The sequence below is a fragment of the Dermacentor variabilis genome, chromosome 6 (genome assembly GCF_050947875.1).
Source record: "Dermacentor variabilis isolate Ectoservices chromosome 6, ASM5094787v1, whole genome shotgun sequence".
Taxonomy (NCBI): domain Eukaryota; kingdom Metazoa; phylum Arthropoda; class Arachnida; order Ixodida; family Ixodidae; genus Dermacentor; species Dermacentor variabilis.
In genome coordinates, this window is record NC_134573.1 from 152,383,309 (window position 1) to 152,405,114 (window position 21,806).

At 44.2% G+C, this 21,806-nt stretch overlaps 1 protein-coding gene and 1 long non-coding RNA gene across 4 annotated transcripts; one reads left to right on the plus strand and one right to left on the minus strand.

Moving 5' to 3' along the window:
- Positions 1–2,041: 2,041 nt before the first annotated feature.
- LOC142585503 (uncharacterized) lies at positions 2,042–5,412 on the plus strand. Its single transcript, XR_012829100.1, has 3 exons — positions 2,042–2,346; positions 2,864–2,952; positions 5,293–5,412. It is a non-coding gene; the product is annotated as an uncharacterized LOC142585503 (long non-coding RNA).
- Positions 5,413–7,768: 2,356 nt separating this feature from the next.
- LOC142585504 (uncharacterized) lies at positions 7,769–18,325 on the minus strand. 3 transcript variants are annotated; one of them, XR_012829102.1, is made up of 3 exons: positions 18,020–18,325; positions 13,246–13,373; positions 7,769–7,891 (listed from the first exon to the last, which is right to left on the minus strand). XR_012829102.1 is itself a non-coding variant. In XM_075696298.1 (3 exons), the coding sequence occupies exons 1-3, from the start codon at positions 18,080–18,082 to the stop codon at positions 9,540–9,542; spliced, it is 705 nt and encodes a 234-aa protein (XP_075552413.1). In that variant the 5' UTR covers positions 18,083–18,325; the 3' UTR covers positions 8,983–9,539. The 3 variants fall into 3 exon arrangements, 1 of the variants encoding a protein (XP_075552413.1); XM_075696298.1 differs by lacking the exon at positions 7,769–7,891 and adding an exon at positions 8,983–10,053; XR_012829101.1 differs by lacking the exon at positions 13,246–13,373.
- Between the last annotated feature and the right edge of the window lie 3,481 nt (positions 18,326–21,806).

Consider the following 21,806-nt stretch of genomic DNA (forward strand, 5'->3'; position numbering starts at 1 on the left):
GAAATCAGTGGCTTGAAAGCAGTGCATTCAAGATCACAATGAACCAGAAGCGCCTCGCGGGCTTCTTTTAAGTCATTTTCAGTAGACCGCGTACGCTGCGGTGCTGTAAAATTTATGGCCCGCCGCAGCTTACGAACCCATAGAGAAAGCGCCACGTGAAAGGAGGAAAAGTGAACAGTGTAGCATAATATTTCTTCTTTTATTTTATATTATTTTTTGTTCTTCAGAGTGAGTGCTCTTACCGCACACTTGCAGCTACTGGGGGTCAAAGCACTTTAACGTTGCGAGACAGACACCAGTATTCCCCGTGCCGCGTTACACAAAAGCTCGTTGCGTCAGAGCCCACGCCGTTTCGTCGTGGCGACAAGAGCACGATTACGAGACGTTTTACGATATAAAACTACTTAGCGAGGCCCAATATATACGAGGCAGTGGAAAGCTCCGGCGAAATTTTCGAGTTGTTTGACGCGTGTGCCGCTATTTTAGTGGCACCGCCTTCCAACTCTCTGCCAGCGCTGAAACGAGGTGTATTTCATAGCGGCGATCTGGCGTTTCAACTGCAACTACGTCTCGAAGTGAGCCATCACACGGTCAGTGCTTCGTCCGCGAGACGAAGCACTGACCGTGGCGGTGCACAAGCGAGTGCGGTGCCCCCTGATAGGTCTGTAGACATAAAACCAGCGAAATGTATTAAGAAAACGAGGCTTGTCTTCCACGACGACATTGATGGAGGAGCGATCGGGCTCTTTATCTGTATAAGCATCGGACCCACATGCCCCTCACAAAATTGTATTTGAACGCGCGATAAACTTTCTCCTTTATAGACGTTTTTTGTCCATTGTCTAAGCATTATCAATACATTCTCCATAGACGACAGAGTAATCTACATCGTAAAGATGTAAAGTGTACATTGTGCAAAGATTTATATTGTACAACGTAGAGTAGAGGATACCCTTATAGAGTAGTGAATGTATGGGCACTTCTTAAGCAACCCGTTCCCGAACTCTATCGGCCATAATAGGTCAAATTAAGTAGAGTTACTGTTTACGACTTTTGTTGAATAGCAGCGCATTTGATTACTTCATACAGCTCAAAGGACACGTCTGTAAAAAAAATTTAAAAAAAGAGTAAATAGTCGCAGTTTCTCCCTAAAGGCGAAACATCGATTGCGATAGCAGATTAGTGGACAGCTACGCGGAGTAAGGATAGTAGTTTTATCGGCCGTATAAACTCGTAAACATAGGCATACTAACTAAATTAACAAGCATCGTGCCCCGCGCTCACAAGCAAGCATGAACACATCTCACTCGATGACCGCGGACACTCGCTGCCGAAACGATGGAGGGAAGAATCGACCTAAGCGAAGATTTGTACATGCTGTTTGATTTGAATTGCGATAATTAGTGGCAATTTCTTCAGCGTTTAGTCCAATACGAGAGTGGTAAGTTAATGTTAAACGTTATCTTGCGCCCACCACTGCTGTTTGTCTGCGTTTTCCGCAGAACACACAGGGAGGCGTGTTATCTTGAGGCGTTCTTGTGCGTCGATGTTTATAATCTCTGATAGCGTTGAGCATTATCATTGCCTCACATGACACAACGCATCGTGGCGGCGGCCTGCACCACGTTTCGCTGCGTAGCGAAGACGCTCCTGTTCCGCGTGATGCTGCTTTCGGGCCTGGGTGTCCTCGACGCCCAGTGCACGCTTTGGAGCCGCTTTGCTGGGGCGTGTTTACGTGCTCCTTCTGCATGCGAGGCGAGCACGGTGTTTAGACGCAAGCTACGAGCACTCTTTCAGGTTATGTACGATTGTAAACTTTACGCTATCACAGCCCAGCACGCAACCTCCGCAGTCCAGCGCGTGCATTCTTGTCGCATAGGAAAGCAAGCACAGCACGTGCCACACGCACAATCTGTGAAACGCTGCCGCGGCGGCGCCGGCCGGGATGCGCGGAGGCGAGCGCCCTCTGGTGGTGTTGCAAGAAACCCAGCGGCGCGCGCGAGCAAGACCACAGTAGCAGTGACCGGGAAGCGTATTTTCATCCGCTAGCAGCTACAACGGGGCGTGGCACTATAGGCCAAAGCAGGTCACGTGACTTCCGCTGCTTTGAAAGAAGTCAGCTAAAAGCTAAGTGTACTGTGGCTTATGTATTGTTAAACAAGATTTCGTAAATCATAAAAATACTGTACGCGACGCCCATTGCTGAAATTAACGCCTGTTGTCATGGCAATGGTGGAGACGCTGCGACCTTGCCGAGTGCAAATGGCGGCGCTCATGCGAACTGACTGAACAGCCGCGCACGCCCGTTGGCCACATTACCATGCGTCGGACTACACTGGACGAAATGTAAGTACAATTTTGCATTATACGTGTGCTATCTTAGCAAGCATGTTGGCAACGTGGGACTTATGCTTGGCTCTGCAACGATACACCCAGCTCCTCCTGAGCGCGGGGCTCTTCGCACCACGAAATAACTATACGCTTCCCGCGAAGTTTAACACTTTGGGGTGCGCCTCACACTGCGCAGCAGCCCGCCTGGTGCAAGCTGGTGCAAAGAAGCGTGTGCAAAATAATTTTCGCTGGATACTTCTATGGCATAAAGGAGCACCAAAACAGCGCATCTTTACATTCGACCTGCCTCTGTACTAGCGCCAGGAATAATTGTCCTTTGCTCTATTCATGACCACGCGAGCTGCATCGCTGCACGAAGCATTATTGCGGTACATATTTTTTTTTTCTTTCAAAGCTGCCATAAGGCAAATCGTGTATATATATATATATATATATATATATATATATATATATATATATATATATATATATATATATATATATATATATATATATATATAATTTTTCTTAGACATTTAGTTCTTATATCTGGATTCGTGAGATGTTCAAACTTCGTTACGAGATTGACTGGAAAATGCAGTGAATACACATCAGCAGCAAGTATGTTTCAAACTTAAGTTGCCACATTATTTTTAAAAAGACCCCAACATTGTCTCTAATATTCACATTCTTGTAACTGTTTGACAATATGCACCATTTGCAACTTCCAGCAATTTTGCAGAAACAAGTCTACTTGCTATAGCAGTATTATGCAAAAGGTGTTGGTCAGTCCAATATTAATGAACCTGCATAACTGACAATTTGTCTAATTTGTTCAAAACCACATGTGTAAAGAGAGATGTGCCACAAAGGTGCCGACTTTCTGCTGCTTGATGCTGAATTGGTGAACAGCTTGAAAGCCAGGAAGGCAGACCATGCCTGACTGCATTATTTAGTAGAGTAGAAAACGCTATGCGCTATCTCCGCGGAGATTCATTCAGTGCAACTGAGTTCGTTATTTTAAGTCTCTAATGAAAAGCCCGATCAGCCAACTTTAGAATGTAAAACATACTACTACTACTGCTAAAGCCAAGAAACACTAAAATTGTTCGAAAAATACTAGTTCTTTCATTGGCGAAGACATACAGAAATTATTCTCGAAGAATTACCTGTAGGGACACTTTAAAAAAATGCACCAAAAATCAGCATCAGAAATTGGCATCAAAACATTATTTGCATCACTGAAAAACAGAAATGTTCGTATTGCTTATTCATGGAATATTCATATAATGATAGCCAAAATTTCACCTGCCATCTTAGTGGTGGCGCTGCCGCTGGTAGGTCAGAATCAATGATACACGTTTTTCAACGATACAACTGATCAGGAGCTTACAAGGCCATGAAATACCCCCGAGTGGCCAAATAGAAATATCTTGGGGTATGGATAAACAAAGGACAGATGTACACGGAAAAGCACGAACAGTCTCTCCTAGCAAAAGGGCGAAGAGATGCCGGGATAATGAAACATAGGGCATTGTGGGGGTACAACAGGTATGAGGTACTGAGAAGTATTTGGAAGGTAGTAATGATGCCGGGGCTTACTTTTGGGAATGCGTTCCCGTGTTTAAGGGCAGAGGTTCAGTCAAGAAAAGAAGTAAATCGGAGAGCTGTGGGAAGATTAGCACTAGGTGCCCACGGGAAAACCACAAACGAAGCAGTAAAAGGGGATATGGGCTGGGCATCGTTCGAAGCACGGGAAGCTCAGGGTAAAACCTATACGAAAAACGTCTGAGGAAATTGGACGATAACAGGTGGGCAGCTAAGGTATTTAAATACCTATACAGAAAGAGCGTTGACTCACAATGGCGGAAAAGAACTAGGAAGCTAACCAGTAAGTATGCCAGACACGAGGATGAAGAAAGACAGAGCATTAAACGACAGGTTAAAAACGCGGAAGGTAAAAATTGGATAAATTCAATGGAAAAGAAGCATAGTGTGGAACTATATCGATACTGGAAGCAGCAGATCAGGAAGGAAGCATTTTATGATAACTCAAGAGACAGTGCCCTATTCTTTAAAGCTAGGTCAGGATGTCTTAGAACATGGAGCTATAAAAAGAAATTTAACGAAGAAGAAGACACATGTACTGTGTGTGGTAAATATGTAGAAACAATGGAACACCTCATACTAAAATGTGATGGTATCAAGCCCGATGTCGATGCGGCCACAGTCACGCTTCCTGAGGCCTAGGGTTCAGAGATAACGATAGTCATGTAAATAAATATGCGGTGGAAATTAGCAAAAGGCGATTGGAGGATTGGTGGCTCAAAAGCAGAGGTGACGTAAGGTTAAAAGGGTATGAAGACGTATTTAAGGAAAATCACGAATTTTATAAGGAAGACGTATTTAAACAAAATCACGAATTTAATAACACACAACACAGGTAAACAAAAATAGAAGGCAAAATAAAAACCTGAGCATGGTGGCGACTGCCATCACACCGTTTCAAAGGGGATGCCCCTACCTTCCATCCATCCAGAATAGTGTAGTGGGTACAAATAGTAACTCTCTGAAAAAACATCTTGATGACTATATATTTGCATTCTGCTGAAATCAGTTCAGCCATAAATAGGAAGCAAATGAAAAGTTGTGATTGTTGTATGGACGGCAATAATTTTACATGGTCTATGAATCGGACATCTTGCCATAAAATCGTAACAGTTGGCAGATACACAAAGCCTATCAGGCGGTAGTAGTAACAACCTGCTTAAAGGCTCTGTGCTGTCTTCAGTTCCCAAGAGAATATATGCTGTTTACATTCTATTTTGATTAGAATTGACTAATCACGGTGGTGAAAGTTATTTCCCTCCCCTCCATTTTGTGAAATGTGACAAATGTTCCATTACATGAGTGCCTTGTTCTCTCTGGTCTTAAGCTGGACTAATTCTGCAATCGTTACAGATGCTGCTCAAGAATTCACATTGACTTCGGAGGTCTTCTTCAGAATATTGGAGTAAAGCCAGCAATTTTAATGGAGTCAATCCGTCCATATGACCACTTGGTGCAAGCTTCATTTTTGTGTTACACTTCACTCATTACAATAACTGTAATAAAAGATTTGGAAAATACATTTCTCAAGTCCTCTATTGCCCAAGAAAAGAAGCATGTGATTGCAGGGAATTCAGAAAATAAACCCTATTTGCAACCTTCATAGCATGAAACACAGTTTGAAGCAGGTGTACGTAGCATGTGCAACATAAAAAAACGTGAAATGCGATTAAAACTTGCCACATAATGGCAACTACAGGAATATAGAATGCCACAGAAATCTAAAGGAAATTTATTTCAGCATAAATATGAAGTTCAAAGGCATAAAGTTTCCTTATTATATGCTGATGGAGTTCTCAAAATAATTTTTTTAGCATGCTATATATCATCCTTGCCACAGGTAACATTTCAACACTCAACTTTCACTTCAGAATTCGTTTATATAGAGCTCGCCGCTCTGGCATACAAGTGACTCGTCAAGAAACCTTTGTACCGCAGACAAATTCCTCCCAAATTGGGTAAGATGAAGTGCTAGTGAAAAAAGGCCCTGAAAACAAAAAAGGAATGGCAGACATTTTTTGTTACCACAGCAATCAGTCTTTGCTGCCGAGCTTAATTCTACCCTCAGATACACAAAAACCTCGCGCAGTGCTATGCTTAGGGATGATCTCAGCATACTGTTCAATATTGTATTGCTTTCTGTCTGGGCAGGAACTACACAGGAAATGTAGCGTTTTGAAATGCACTCACGTAAACACTGTCTTGCAAATTAAAGTGAAATTCAGAGGAAAATAGTATCAGCAGCCCCCATGAATTCCTGTCCTATGCTGGTAAAAGGCACCAGGAGAAAGAGTGGACAGGGTACGGGTGGGACTTTTGAAGTCATCCTTTAAGGTTTGTGTGGCTCCTAGAGAAGTACGGTGAACTACCTAAAATATTCCACACACTTGAGGATTGGCCTACTGACCCAAGTCTAGTTACTAAACAGGACTCTAAATAGGCTGAACGTCTCGGCTGTATAGATTCTTCTAAATAACAGTGCTAATTTTTGCTTCCGAGTGTGTTTCTTTTATGGCATCATTCTTCTTACTGTCACTTTACGAAGTGCGCCATTAACTTAAATGCTATGGAATCCTTTCCAAGAGCAGTCAAGAATTTTACATGGGAACACATGCGGTGGAGAGAATACGGTTAATTTGCACCACTTGTATCAAAATTTTCATTCTGGCATTTCTTGTGCCAAAACCATGATTTTATTATGAGGCACATCATAGTGAGGGACTCCAGATTAATTTGGAATATCTAGGGTTTATTAATGTGCTCCCAATGCACGGTATATGGGCTTTGTTTAATTTCATCCTTATCGAAATGCAGCAAGCGCGGCCGGGATTCATTGAGATGCTGTTGCTGTGGTGGAATGTACAAGCCATGGCTGAATATTTAAGAGTGTTTGGAATACGTTGTTGCAATACTGGAATTGATGACATCGCTAAAGGGCATCAAAGTATAGCGCTGTTTGAGGTTAGCGATCGCCTGCTCACTTATATGCTTGCATTTCTTCTTTATGAAGCAAGCATATAAGTGGGGTGCCAAAGTCTCGAGACACTTATAAGTTGCCACTTCAATTGTACCAGCAACTTTGGCTAACCATTTTAGAATGGATATCAGACATCAGTTAATCAAAACACTGCAGTGGCGCCTTTGCTAGCACGATAGTGGCGAGCACGCCAAAAAGCCATTTTCTTCGCAATGTCACTGAGCCCCCCTACGCCCTAAATATGACATGCACTGTAACTAAAGCAATGGCATGTCAGTAATCCATACTGAACTGATGTGGCAAACAGAGGATGAAGATGGACAAGGCTGATTTCCAAAAAAATTGAAACAAGGTGTGAATATATATACAAACCATTCCAGCTTGTGCATCTGTCCTGGTCAACCATCTCAGAACACATGGCAAATGATAACATATTCTCACCTTATTTCGATAAATTTTTTTTGGAGTTGGCACTTAATTTTGTGTCGTCCACAGTCCTATCTTTGTGTTGTTCCATTAAAAAAGAAGTCCCTGAATTATTTTACTCTATGGATTGCTTCAATTAGTACCAATTTTTCTGTCAATCACGACAAAGGTTTGTAGAGGCAGACCACAATGCACACATCAGTGTTTTTGTAGTTCGTAGAGATTTTAAATTATTACTTAGACATGAATCTCCTACTCAGCCAATGCAGCTCAACACATGCCAAGTCATTTCAGCGTAGCACAACATGGCAGTGAACATTTTCACTGCACAATAACTGTATCTGTCGTGATTTTAATTCCATTGCAACAAAGCATATGAAGTGTGTCCTTGAAGAAAAATAAATAGCACCATAAGTAAAATAAAGATCTTGCTCAAAAGCTATTTATTGCAATATAGATAAAAAAACAGGAAGAACATTCTGTCAGCGACACTTGCAGAAGGTCATTTGCTGGCAAAACTTGACGCAGCAGCACCACCATGACATGCGCCTGCAAAAAAAAAAAAAAAAAAAAAACAGCAATCCATATTCATCTGCATTGCTACCACACAAAGAAACCCACGGCTTTGCTATTGTGCCAACACATTCCACAACTCGGCCCATGCATGTTATGCATGACTGGTAAAAGAATAGGGATCCTAAGCATGCTAAGAAAGTATCAGCAATGGTGCAGCGAGCTATTTCAAGAACAGATTTAAAGTTTGAGTTATAGAAATAAGTACACCTTTGCAAAATGTGCTCTTTCTGCAACATAATGTAAAAGAACTGCCTGCGACAGATTTGGAGCAGTAGCGAAACATCACACCGCATTGTGCAACCTCTGATGCCCTACCACTTATTTTTATGCTTTTTATGCACTTGCCACTAAATTGATGGCACAAATGGCACATACGTTCACTATACTCCATTCCATACGTAGCAGTCAACACTGTGGAAGCTACGCAAGAAGTTCGGTCAAGAAAAGTTATCACTCCGTGTGTTCCATCTATCCTTCGCTCACACGAGCATGTACGCGAGGCTGCTCGACGGGTTGAAAATAAAAAAATTCGAGAAGAACAAAAAACAAAAATGATCTAAAACAACGATTAGCCACCGTATACCACAGTACGTTTGTTTGTAAGGATTAAAATTTGTTTAATTCAATACTGAGCCTATATATAAAACAGTTGTGCACAATTGTGGTCAGAAAGCATCAAACTAGCTCGAAGTGCAAATGAAGCCACTGCAAGAAGTCTCTTTAGCCTCCACAACGTTGACTGCTATGTATGGAATGGAGTATATGCAGTTACGAAAGGTAACATCATTTGAATGTTCTAAAAGTTGAAGATGAAACATTCACAGAGCTGAAAAGAAGAGAAGTGTGAGCATGTTCCTGCTCCACTAGGAAGCCAATCCTGGCTATGAAGGGTAGATACTTGGGCATGTTGGCAGTTCATGTTTAAAAAAAGAACTGCATGAGAGACAAGCACAAACAGGTTGGAAGTCAGCACTGAGTGTGTCCATGTTTCTTATGTTGTTCTTATTTCGAGCTAATCCATTGGCATTGGTGGCGGTGTAGGCCCACCGACACAACTGAAGTAGAAGTGTTCAAATCAAAATTTATTTGGTAAGAGTGGAGGAAACTGCTTTTAAAAATGAAAGGTTTCTACAGGAGCTACATTTCATTTTTCATTTTCTTCATCAATGGCTCAGCCACTGGCACACTACGCTGTTGCTGTTATCAGCTGCCGAACACAATGAATGATAAGAAAATTTAAACATTATACTACCAAGTTTAAATTGCCTGCTATTGCCCTGGCAGTCAAGAATGATAACCATGCACCAGGATAGCACTTCACTGTCAGCAAAATAACGATTTGTGACTGGCAGATAACTTCAGAAAGTACAAGCTCCACAAAGGGCAAAAAGGTCCTGAACAAGGGTAAAAAGGCAGAATGGCCGGAAATGGGAGCTCATCATTGATCATAGGTTGCAGTGCAATGGGCTGAAGGCAGGAGAATCAACAGTGCAGTTGCATCTGAATACAGGGAGAGAGAGAGAGAGAACAACTTTAGCGAAAATGCCTGCAGAGTCGGTTAGGCTCCCTCCACGCAGGGAGGACAAGCTTTTACCGCGACGCGGCCACTGCCACTGCGCGGTCAGTCTCGTGCATTGTGCTCCTCGAGGTCTTGGTTCCTCGCTACTTCCGCGGATCTGAGAGGGCCGCCGCTCCCTTCCTGGGGGTGCTGCCCCCCTTCTCCTCGGTTTCGCGTGGTCGCTGCCGAGACCTGCTGGACGGCCTTGAGTTGTGTATCTTGGTCATAGCTCCTCGTTGCAGCCTCTAGCTGCGGCGGGATCGTCGTCTTCTCGCTGGCTTCTCGTGGATTTATACTACAGTCCCAAAGGATGTGAGCCGCGGTGGCTCTCTCCTTAGCGCACAGTCTACACACATCACTCGCGTACACGCTCGGACACACGTGCTTAGCTAGCACCGGGGTGAGCAGGGACACCATGTGTAATTGCCTGTATAACACTGCCTCCTTCCGGGTAAGCCCCGGGTGAGGTGGCGGCATAGTCTGTCTATTAAGTCTGTACCACTTCACTATTTCGTTGAAGGTGGTCATCTTGTCCTTGGCACTGCACCGCGACCAACACTCCGAGTCGGCCGTGCTTCTACACACAGGGACACACAGGGACATTGGTGAAATATGTGAATGCTGATAGTTTTGTCAGTAGACCAGCATGGTTCATGTCTACAACATTCACGAGGCACGACTTGGCGATTCGAGCTGCACAATCATGTGCCAAAAGCTGCCAGGTAACTGAGCAGCAGCTGCAGAACTTCAAGGAATAATTTAAGAACGAATTGACAATCTTAATGTTTGCCCTAGTCACATCATCAAGAAGGACAAAGTCCCTTTACAGGACACCACTTCACTACGATCAATGTCTCTGATGTGGACAGAATGAAGCTGCCACTATATTTAAAAAATGATACTGAAAAGGCAATTGGCTACTGGCGCTCAAGACACCTAAGCCTACTTCACCACTCATACCCTGAAAAACACAGCAAATAATGCCCATTCTGTGCCAATTATGCCAACGGAACCATACAATACCTCCTATCCCTCACCAATCCCAAGGGGAGGCTGTGCTGCTCAGCTCCAGCCTGAAAGACCAGCGTGAGCTGGTGGCCCGTGCCTGCTTAGCGGCCAAAAGAACCTTTGAATAAGGGCCCCTCCCCTGGTAGAAAGTTGGTTCACTAAAGCTTATTCTCTCTCTCTGTCAGTTTTAGAAAATGCCTTCTATTGAGGTACAGTATAAGGGCGCATCACCAGCTGCAACTCCGAAATCAAATAAGGCAACAAATTGATCATCCATGGTTATTATCAGTGGAAAGGCAAAAATGCTGTAGCCACTTGATACTGCTGCTACCACACAGCTCTATGTCTGCTTTGCAGCGCCAGTGGGATTTACAAATGACAGATGCTGAGAACAGCATCAGATTCTCTTGGTGCATGAAGCCCACTTCATTTGACAAAGTGGCCAAATCTGTCCACAAAGCCTGGGCCACAGTGCCTATGTATACCATAACTACAGGCTTCAGGGAAGCTGGCCTAATTGCATGTCCACCTGAGTGCAACAATGAAGTGGAACCCAGCCGCAATCCAGAGGCTAATGACTGGGACAGTGGCAGTTGAAATGTTTGACATTGCATCACAGGAGAAGAACATTGAATGAAGTGCAATAAAGTTAAGAGTGCTGCTTCTTGGGCAAGTTGAAATTGAATCCTGTGGTGAGGTACGTTTTTAACTCAGGGACAGAGTAGGGCACATAGCTAAACGTTGTCTGCTCTTGTTTGTTGATCTGTGCCTTACTCTGTCCCTGTCCTAAAAGCACACCTCGTCACAGTTTGCAATAATGTTGCCTTCCTGTACCCAAGAGGAGCGTTTGTTGAATATTTTTAAATTTTTCTTGTCCACCATCCTGTGTTCTGGGGTGGGTTGATCAGTTGCTGGCTGGGTTCTCCCTGAGTAGACACTTCCTAAAAAAGTTAAGCACATCCAAGACACATGCTGTGAAGCTTTGGTGATACCTATCTGATGTTGTATAAGGACTGGTTTGGTTTGATGAGAGCTAGCCCCAGTCAAAGGTCCTTTGAAGTTAAGGAGCATTGAGCTTTCAAAGGCACATTAGTTCAAGGGATATGTCTCGGTGCTACACGGTCTCCAGATGGTCTCCATTGAAGCTTTTAACAGGAACTGCAATGTATCCTTAGCGCTGCCATCACCTCGATAGTAATAAAAAAATATGGCCCAAATGCGTCTTATAATAAATTTGTCATATTCTTTTTCAGCAATATTTATTTTTCCTAATACACAGAAACATCAAAACAAAATCCACGCGTACTAGAGGCATTACTTTACCAAATACAGATGTATTTATTGCAATGATGGCCACCATGTGTACCGCTTCGTACACCGCATGTTGGCGTCGATTATTCAGTGTTGCCCTTGCTTCAGCCGCTTTGTTTCATTCCCTGTGGCTAGGCAGCGGTAGGTACACGTAAACACGGTAAAATAAAGAACTACAAAACAAAAGTGACGAGGGAAGAAGATGCGCAGAAAAAAGCCAAGGAGACTGGGATGCCTAGCAACCGCTAACCGAAGAACCAAATCGCACATGGCACTATTAACTCTAGGCATGGCACACGTGTTGCGTCGATGTTGCTGCTGACGACAGGCTGGGCCGGCGCTGCTGCACCGTCGCATTCATAATGATTGCAGGTGTCTCGAAAGTGTTTAGTACTTTAGCAATAGTATTCAGTACTTATAAGCTTGTTCTGAAGACGTAAAAATTGAACTTTCATATTTTAGATATTTTTTTTCTGCTGTTGGACGCCCTCTAGGCTCGAAAGTATTCCCTTGAGCTTTCCAAGGACAAATGCACACTCCCTTGACTAAAAGCTGCCTTCCAGTAGGGCTCCTCTGCTGTGCCTGTGTGACAGTGCGCATTCTCCCTTGAAGTAAAGGATCTTTGGTTCGAAGGACTTTGAAAGTGCCCATATGACTGTGCATAAGCTATGTAAAGAAAATCGGCTAAATTAAAAAATCCGTTAAACATACTTCACCATTCCATTAAGGGATCGAGGTTCTTTAGAGATGCCCGTGAGCTGACATTGCATGTTGAAGCTTTACGCAGGAAGTTATTTTTGGGTATGCAAACAAATGTGGGCATGCTTGGTGAGCATTCAAAGGCTATATAAGCCACTTTGCAGGTACTCCCGATAACCGTCGTACTTAAATTCACAAATATATCCGACGAAGTAACAAACAACCCAACAGCTAGGCAGGCACACCAGACCCAGGAAAGCAGGCAAGGGAAGCATCACTTAAAAAGAAATGCATCTGGCTATTAATTTCAAACAAGTAATAGCCTGATCTTCTACCCATTTGGTTACAGCTGTAAGTGCAAAAAGCGCACATTACACGTAGTGGCAGGCTCACCTGTAGAGCAATAACTCTATGTGTATGGAAGGGTGGCATCACCTAGCAATACAATTATTAGCTTACTGATGATGATGATCATTGGCATCCCCTTCGAAATGGAGCGGTGAGAAATAGCCACCTAGCCTGCTTTGATTTAATTAGGTACGCTGTACATGTTTTTCTTTCTAGCATTTTTGCGTACATCTCCTGAAGCTTTCTTTTCTTCCTCAAAACTGCTCTATCTACCTTGTGTGGCTACCTATGCCTGTAACACATCCGGTTCTATCAATCTCTTCCCTGCTTTTTTTCCACCAATACTTTAAATGTCTTGCTTATCTCTTGCTAAATTCAAGCGTTTCTGGACTATGTACATTACCTATGGGTCCCACTGGGTGAATCCCTCCACATTCCATCAGGATGTGCAAAGTTGTCTCCGGATTTTTCCTCATGCCTCATTCTGCTGAGAATACGTGTTTCGGTATGTACATGGTCCTGAATATTTGACTGTGTGTGGTGAATAAAAAAAATAGATTTTGCACTCACCACTGCATTGTTCTTGCTCAAATTTTGCAGAACGATTGCATTTTGGCATCGACTTCATTTAGTATAACACTTGGCAGGATTAGTCGCCTGTTTTTTAAGACAAAAATTAGAAACTTTTGTCGTCTATGGGAAAAATTGTCTGAAAAGCAGCCCTGGCAGTGTCGCCACCTGTCGTCATCTGCAGAAAGCAGCGGTTCAGGGAGGGCTGCCGCGTGTTGCCCGCTCCTGGAGCAGGCCACTGTTTATGCTTTATGCTTGCATCGTACTGGCAGCAGTTCATATGCCCAGTTTGGTGGCCGGTATATTGCACCAACAACTGAACGTGAATCTAAAAGAACAAAGAGAGATTCAACCGTACTGTTACTAATCTCAGTATCGGTGATAATCCTAAAGGGTACCGTCTGCTTGATTAGTAGAGCCACTCCACCACCGCGCGATACAGCATTCCTGGGATTGCTTACAAGACTGTATCCCGGAATGGAGATGTGCTCACCTTCTTTTAATAAAGTTTCCGTTAAGCCAATTACATCAAAGGTAAAATTATGCTGTGCCAAAAAGGAACACAATGTATCTTTGTTTCTTCGAAAACTTCGAATGTTACAGTGAAGTATCGATATACCCTGGGTTTTGTGGAATTCCCGTTCAACATCACGGATTGAGAATGCCATGGATTGAGAATGCCATCACGGATTGAGAATGTGTGGCAAACAAGACTTAGCTCTAGAGGCTCTAGAGAACGCCATGATTGGTGTGGCAAACAAGACTTAGCTCTAGAGGCTCTAAACTACCTTTTTCAGGTCGTCTTCAGAAATGATGTGCAATACACGAGAATTCTCGGTTTTCCGCATTAGAATTTTGGCCTGCGATTCCCATACATACTTCCAATTTTTCTCTCTTCTCACTTGGCAGAGGTGTTCATTAATGAATATGGGCTCATTCTTTTGGAAGCCAAGGGCCAATGTAGACAATCTCTCTTTCTTGGCATTCTTTATCATTTTGTCTCGGACTGCAATGGAGGTAAACCTTACCAAAATATTCTGTTGAGCCTTGTTTTTGGTCGGAACTCGATGCAGTACATCGATATCTTCGGTACGAAGTTCCATCTTCAAGCAAGTCGCTATGTTTTGCATCATGTCTGGCAGCGATTCGTCTGCCGACAATGGAACATTTCTTATTTGCAAGTTGTTCCGACGACTGTATTGCTTGAGCTCGATTATTTCCTGTCGCATTTCTCTCACTTCCCCCTGCAACTGGCACACATCGCCAATAATGCTAGCCTGCTGGTGTTTCACTTCTGATAGTTCGTGGTGCACGTTGTGCACGTCAGTCCTTAGTTGCTCAAATGTCCTATTCATGACATCCATGGATGTCTTGATGTCCTGCATGTCCCTCTGGGACTGTTTGTTGTCTGCTACTAAGCTTTTTATGTCAACTCTGATGCTTGTTGTGATACTTTCCAGCTTTGAGGTTATGTCAACCAAGACTTTAGCTAGTTCTTTAATGGTACCCGGCGGTTTGTCCGCAAGAACCTGTCCAAATGATTTCAGCGGATTTTCACCCATTACAATTTTCCTACAACAGAGCAACAATGCAACAATGCAGAGCGATCCAGCAGCTATAATTTGAACTCGAGATGAACATTTGAACGCTTATGTACCTGCAAAGATGCAAGGTCCGGGTTTAGTACATGGCAGGTGCTACTTGCTGCCTGGATCGCTCTGAAGTGATGCTGGCTCCATCCAGACAGGGCTCTTATAGCAAAGCCAAGGTGCGTCATTTGCCAGAATAGCCGCTGCGCGCACCAGCTGCTGTGGTGACAGCGCGATCAGCCACTTCTTTTTTAGGAAGTGTAAAAACTGTAAATATCCCATCACTTGAAAACCAAGTTTATTTTTTGTGTTGTCGCCATATGTACAATACCTGATATTTTCATTCTGTTAGCAGAAATTTAATTTACGTGAGAAGTACCTCGTCCTGTTTCTGAAAATTTCACTCTAGAAACGACCTTGAAAACAGAGCAGCTTTTTGCAAAGGAGAATAAATTTAAAAATAGCGGAACATGCAACCTTTAGGAGGGTAGTGATTAGTCAAAGGCCCTTGCTCCATAAGTTGGGCCCCGTTCAACATGACACTGCTCGGTGACACTCACTTCAAGTTGTCTTTTTTTTTTCAACTTTAGAGTTGTCAAGCACCCTTGTCTGCGCTTGTGAATTGCTCCCCTTAGTTGCTTGCTGGACGTGCTTCGTTGTATAACTCCAATATCCAGCTTCTGCTCATTGAGCACTCTCTTGATGCCGCATGCTGACAGTGAAAACAAGTGTTGGTTCGTTTAAAATGATGACAAAACTGCATTACTTGAATGATTACATGCTGGAAAAACAAGTGTCGGTTCGTTTAAGATGATAACAAAACTGTATTACTTGAATGATTACATGATTACATTTCCCTTATATAGTTTGTTATTCGGGTTGCTCGCTGGATGAGACCTATGCTGTCTGTGCTTCAGAGCTCTTCTGTTTCTCCCGCTCCACTCATCTACAGGTCTGACCCTTGCATCATTGAATGTGCTGCGATCAACTGAGCGTGCGAGATCCGCGGGTTGTCTTTCAAGGATGTTTGTTGGAGGCACATGACATAAGCATAGGGAATGGTGTCGGTAGACAGCTGCCTTGTCATATTGTACACGAAGTGCCTGTGCTTATACTGGCACACCCTCGTTGAGCTCTAGCACAGATCATGCTCTAATGTTGCTGCAGTGTCTACTCTTCTCAGGAATGCAAGCTCCATCTTTGGGCACCTCATCCACATTAATGCATTCAGTGATTGATTTGCATTTTGCATCTGCATCCTCAAACATTGTGCATGGAGATCTAGCTAACTTTACTGTTTGCATAGATGCACTAGCCTTGTTGCAATGCCTCTACTCAACTTGGACCTCTGTAGTAAGAAGAAATGCCTGACCAACAATGGAATCGAACCTCTGCCTTTGAGCACAGCAGCCAAATGCTCTAATCACTAGGCTATGATTGGACGGAGACTCCTAATGTGCCGAAGCCCACTAGCCCTTTGAGATGTGTGGAGAGTGTGTCATGTGGTAGTTTCTCGGGAGCTCGTGCTTTGAGGCACTGTCTTTGGGATTGGCTCAAATTCGGTTGTACTTTCCTTGTACCAGCTATCGTTATATAGAAACTGTATGACATTGTACCACCTTCAAGGTCAACCTTGGTTGACCATGCTGTAACATTTATTTGCTGCAGTACTAATGCCATCAATGTTTTAACATAGACTGCGTTTCACAAGTCTCTTTATTTTCTTGACAGAGGCCCTTGCTTGAGGCGATCAAACATCTCCCAGCTTTGTTGAGCAGTCTTCTTTATATTGTTTTGCTTGATGCACTAGGTTCAGCAGAGTCGCAAAAAGAAGAGGGTGCATCTGCCTATACTGAGCTTTTAAAGGTAGCTGTTTTTTTGTGAAATTGGGCACTTTTTTTAATGTCAATGGCTTATCACTGTTCTGAGCAACATGCACCTTGGTCTCACCGAGGGCCTAGTTGCACCAAAAGTTGTGCGCTGAAGAACATCAGAAGAGATTCCAGATTTCGTTGGGGCAGACTCATTGATTCCTTTGAGAATCCTTGCTGCCTGCTCATGATGAATAATGTGCTTCATGAAATCGAAGGACTACATTCGTTTGCAGAATTTGAACACGGCACAACATCAAGCAGTATGTGGCGAGACTTGTAACAATGGCTTTTAACCTTCTGATGTGCCCACACAGGCGATACATATAAGCCAAAGGGTACACTGGCAGTAAAGCCTGCTATTCAAGCAGGCTTCACAGCTGATCTTGCTCATTTAGCTGGCTGTCAGCAAATCTTTTCCGTAGAAGCTTAATTGTGTCTTTAACATCCTTTCATATTTCTTGGAACTCTAAAACAGCCAATGCAGCTGACTGAGTAACAAGTGACCTGAAGTAATTAAATTTGTCAGTGTTATTGTGAATGGCATGATCGACGTTAATTCAGAGTATCTTTATGCAGCAAATAAAGATTCTTGCCTCTGCAACCGAGGGTTTCTCGTTTTCTTTTTAAACTATCCACCGAAGCTGCAATAAGCATGATGCGGATAACGCAGAAAGGAGGTAACAGAAAGCGTCACCATAAAAGTTTTGTTTAAGGTTCATTCAAATAGTTCGTAATGTTGCATGCATGTGTCCCATTACCCGCGTTTTGTCCTCTTTGCACACTCGAAAAGCGCGAACAGAAAAGTGCAAAACTTGCCCAGCATTCTACTTGCACTTTCCCACGGTTAAGAGAGAGAGAGACTATCTAAATAAGCAGCTGCAAACATTGACTCTCTCTAGTTATTATTGTTATTATAAACACTGCATCTTCATTTCCTGGACCTCACGCGCTCGCAGCGACCACGACCGTGTCAGCGACCAACAATTCCAACTCGTGCTGAAGCGTACATACCTGGCGTCAACACAGCAAATCCTACGAACGCGACATAAGTACACACCAGCAAGCCCACTCATCACGCTTTCTAGTAGCACAGTCAAGCGCACCGATTGAGACAGCACAGCTAATGATGTAAAAGTTTACTCACATTTCGCTTTCTGCAGGCTGTGGCGCTCCACCGACGCTCGGTAGCTCGATCAGCAGTGCTCATCCTAGGGCGTCGCCATTTGCCAGGGCGAGGTTGCGGTGCCGTAAGTGTCGTAGCTTCCAACAGGCGTCAATTTCAGCAATTGGCGTCGTGTACAGTATTTTTGTGATTTACGAAATCTTGTTTAACAATACATACGCCACAGTACACTTAGCTTTTAGCTGACTTCTTTCAAAGCAGCGGAAGTCACGTGACCTGCTTTGGCCTATAGTGCCACGCCCCGTTGTAGCTGCTAGCGGATGAAAATACGCGACCGGGAAGTCAGGGGAAGACGCAAAGAAAGCTGCGCTTTAATTCGTGTAATTACGTGCGAGAACCACGATCTGAGTATGACTCACGCCCATAATGGGGGAATCCGGATTACTTTTGGTCGCCTGTGGTTCTAATTAATACCCAACGCACCCAATGCTTGGTTCACTGGTGTTATCGCATTTAGCCCCCATCGAAATGCGAGCGCCCCTGCCGGGATTTGATCCCGCCACCTCCAGCTTACTGGAAGCGCGGCGCCAAAGACATTAAGCCACCACGGCGGGTGTGTAGAACTCACAAGTCTCATGGAAGCTACGTTGGTAGCGAAGATATTTATTTATTTATTTATTTATTTATTTATTTATTTATTTATTTATTTATTTATTTGATCTCATATATACTTGCTGTTGGCCGTTGTACGACGAACGCGCTCTGCAACTTGTTTGCGCGAGAGCAGGCGTCTTTTGTATCCGCGCCAAATTCCGGACAGCGACAACCATAGAGTTTCCTACAATAATTACAAGAGAAAATTCTGGCGCTGCTATCGTTCAGTCACCACGGAAATGATGGTTGGTACATGGATTTGTCTGATATTCGTACTTGTGGCTTGAGACGTTCTTGTGGCTTGAGACGCTCTTGTGGTTTGAGACGCTCTTGTGGCTTCAGATGTTCTTGTGGCTCTGTTTATTACGCTTTACCTGCCTACATCGTCCGAAATGACAAAGCAATGTGTACTTGTATGCATGCGGAAAACCATATGAAAAAGCATAATCGCTAATAATTGCAACGTTTCAGCCTGACGAGGTGGCCAAACCGAAATGCGCCAAGCGTGTCAACGGCCTCGCTTGCCCGAGGGAAATTCAGGAGAGTGTTCTGTGCTGCTTGTCGATACATGAGTCCGTGGCGTAATGGTTTCAATGTCGGGCTTCTGTATACCAGAGGTCCTATTCTCAAATCCTTCCGTCGAACACTTTTAATGCTGTTTATATATTGTTTGTAACAACGTAGTCTCTTTTAAAATGACGAGCTTACAAAATCTTGAAGCCGTTTGAAATCAGAAGGACGAAGTTTAGGCAAATCCATGTACTGACCGTTGTTCCCATGCTGGCAGGAGCACTCCGCTTGCAGCTGCTAGTGCCAGAGTTCTGTCTAGTAATTATTGTATGCTACTCTATATGGCGACAAACCAAGCTGCAATAAGGGGCGAAAGAGCCGAATAAATATATTCTCTCTAAAATGGAACCTGTTGACGAAGACGCACCTCGCACAACCGTTTCGCGTATCAACCTTCATTGAACCAGTTTGTTTTAACATTGAGTGCTCTCGCTGAAGTGGTTCCTGATCGAAGTCGTTTTCTCTCAGGGCAGAAATTGAGTGCTTCACATCTCGCCAAAACTCTGTATAGACGGGGAAGAACAGGGAGCGCATTTGATCATTTCATACAGCTCAAAGGACACGTCTGTAAAAAAAAAAAGAAAGAGTAAATAGTCGCAGTTTCTCCCTAAAGGCGAAGTACCGATTGCGATAGCAGATTAGTGGACAGCTACGCGGAGTAAGGATAGTAGTTTTATCGGCCGTATAAACTCGTAAGCGTAGGCATACTAACTAAATTAGCAAGCATCGTGTCTCGCGCGCTCAAGCAAGCATGAACACATCTCACTTCATCACAGCGGAAACTCGCTGCCGCAACGACGGAGTGGGGATTCGACGTAAGCGAAGCTTTGTGTATGCTGTTTGATTTGAATGACGTTAATTAGCGGTGACCGCTGTTAGCGGCGCATGTGCAATTTCTTCAGTGTTGAGTCCAATGCGTAAGTGGTAAGTTATTGTTAAACGTTATCTTGTGCGCACCACTGCTGTTTGTCTGCGTTTTCCGCAGAACACACAGGGAGGCGTGTTATCTTGAGGCGTTCTTGTGCGTCAATGTTTATAATCTCCGATAGCGTTGAGCATCGTCATTGCCTCACATGAAACAACGCATCGTGGCAGCGGCGTTCTGCACCACGTTTGGCTGCGTAGCGAAGACGCTCCTGTTCCGCGCGACGCTTCTTTCGGGCCTGGCTGTCCTCGACGCCGAGTGCACGCTTTGGAGCCGCTTTGCTGGCGCGTGTTGTGGCGCATGCGAGGCGAGCAAGATGTTTAGACGCCAGCTCCGAGCACTCTTTCAGGTTATGGACGATTGTAATGTTCACGCTATCACAGCCCCGCGCGCTACCTCCACAGTCCAGCGCATGCATTTTTGTAGCATAGGAAAGCAAGCACAGCACCTGCCACACGCACAAACTGTGAAACGCTGCCGCGGCGGCGCCGGCCGGGATGCGCGGAGGCGAGCGCCCTCTGGTGGCGTTGCAAGAAACCCAGCGGCGCGCGCGAGAATGACCGCAGCAGGAGCGCCCGGGAAGACTGGAAAAGAGGCAAAGAAAGCTTCGCTTTAATTCGCGTAATTACGTGCGAGAACCACGATCTGATTGTGACGCACGGCCATAATGGGGGAATCCAGATTAATTTTGGTCGCATGTGGTTCTAGTTAATACCCAACGCATCCAATGCGGGGTTCACTGGTTTTATTGCATTTAGCCCCCATCGAAATGCGAGCGCCCCTACCGGGATTTGATCCCGCGACCTCCAGCTTACTAGAAGCGGGGCGCCAAAGCCATTAAGCCACCACGGCGGGTGTGTAGAACTCGCAAGTCTCTGGAAGCTACGTTCGCATGAAGGTATTTATTTATTTATTTGATCTCATTTATACTTGCTGTTGGCCGTTGTACGACGAACGCGCTCTGCGACTCGTTTGCGCGAGAGCAGGCGTCCGTTGTATCCGCGGCAAAATTCCGGACAGCGACAACCATAGAGTTTCCTACAATAATTACCAGAGGAAACTCTGGCGCTGCTATCTTTCAGTCACCACGGAAATGATGGTTGTTACATGGATTTGTCTTATGTTCGTACTTGTGACTTGAGACGTTCTTGTGGCTTGAGACGCTCTTGTGACTTGAAACGCTCTTGTGGCTTGGGACGTTCTTGTGGCTCTGTTTATTACGCTTTACCTGCCTACATCGTCCGAAATTACAAAGCAATGTGTACTTGTATGCATGCGGAAAACCCTATGAAAAAGCATAATCGCTAATAATTGCAGCGTTTCAGCCTGACGAGGTGGCCAAACCGAATTGCGCCAAGCGTGTCAACGCGCTCGCTTGCCCGAGGGAAATTCAGGAGAGTGTTCTGTGCTGCTTGTCGATACATGAGTCCGTGGCGTAATGGTTTCAATGTCGGGCTTCTGTATACCAGAGGTCCTATTCTCAAATCCTTCCGTCGAACACTTTTAATGCTGTTTATATATTGTTTGTAACAACGTAGTCCCTTTTAAAATGACGAGCTTACAAAATCTTGAAGCCGTTTGAAATCAGAAGGACGAAGTTTAGGCAAATCCATGTACTGACCGTTGTTCCCATGCTGGCAGGAGCACTCCGCTTGCAGC

Coding starts and splice junctions, on each gene's coding strand:
- LOC142585504 (XM_075696298.1), bottom strand. CDS start 18,082: ATGAGCACTGCTGATCGAGCTACCGAGCGTCGGTGGAGCGCCACAGCC. Junction 13,374..18,019: donor CAGCCTGCAGAAAGCGAAAT/GTGAGTAAACTT, acceptor CACCACACACAG/TCAAATATTCAGGACCATGT. Junction 10,054..13,245: donor TCACCCAGTGGGACCCATAG/GTAATGTACATA, acceptor CCCTGTGTGTAG/AAGCACGGCCGACTCGGAGT.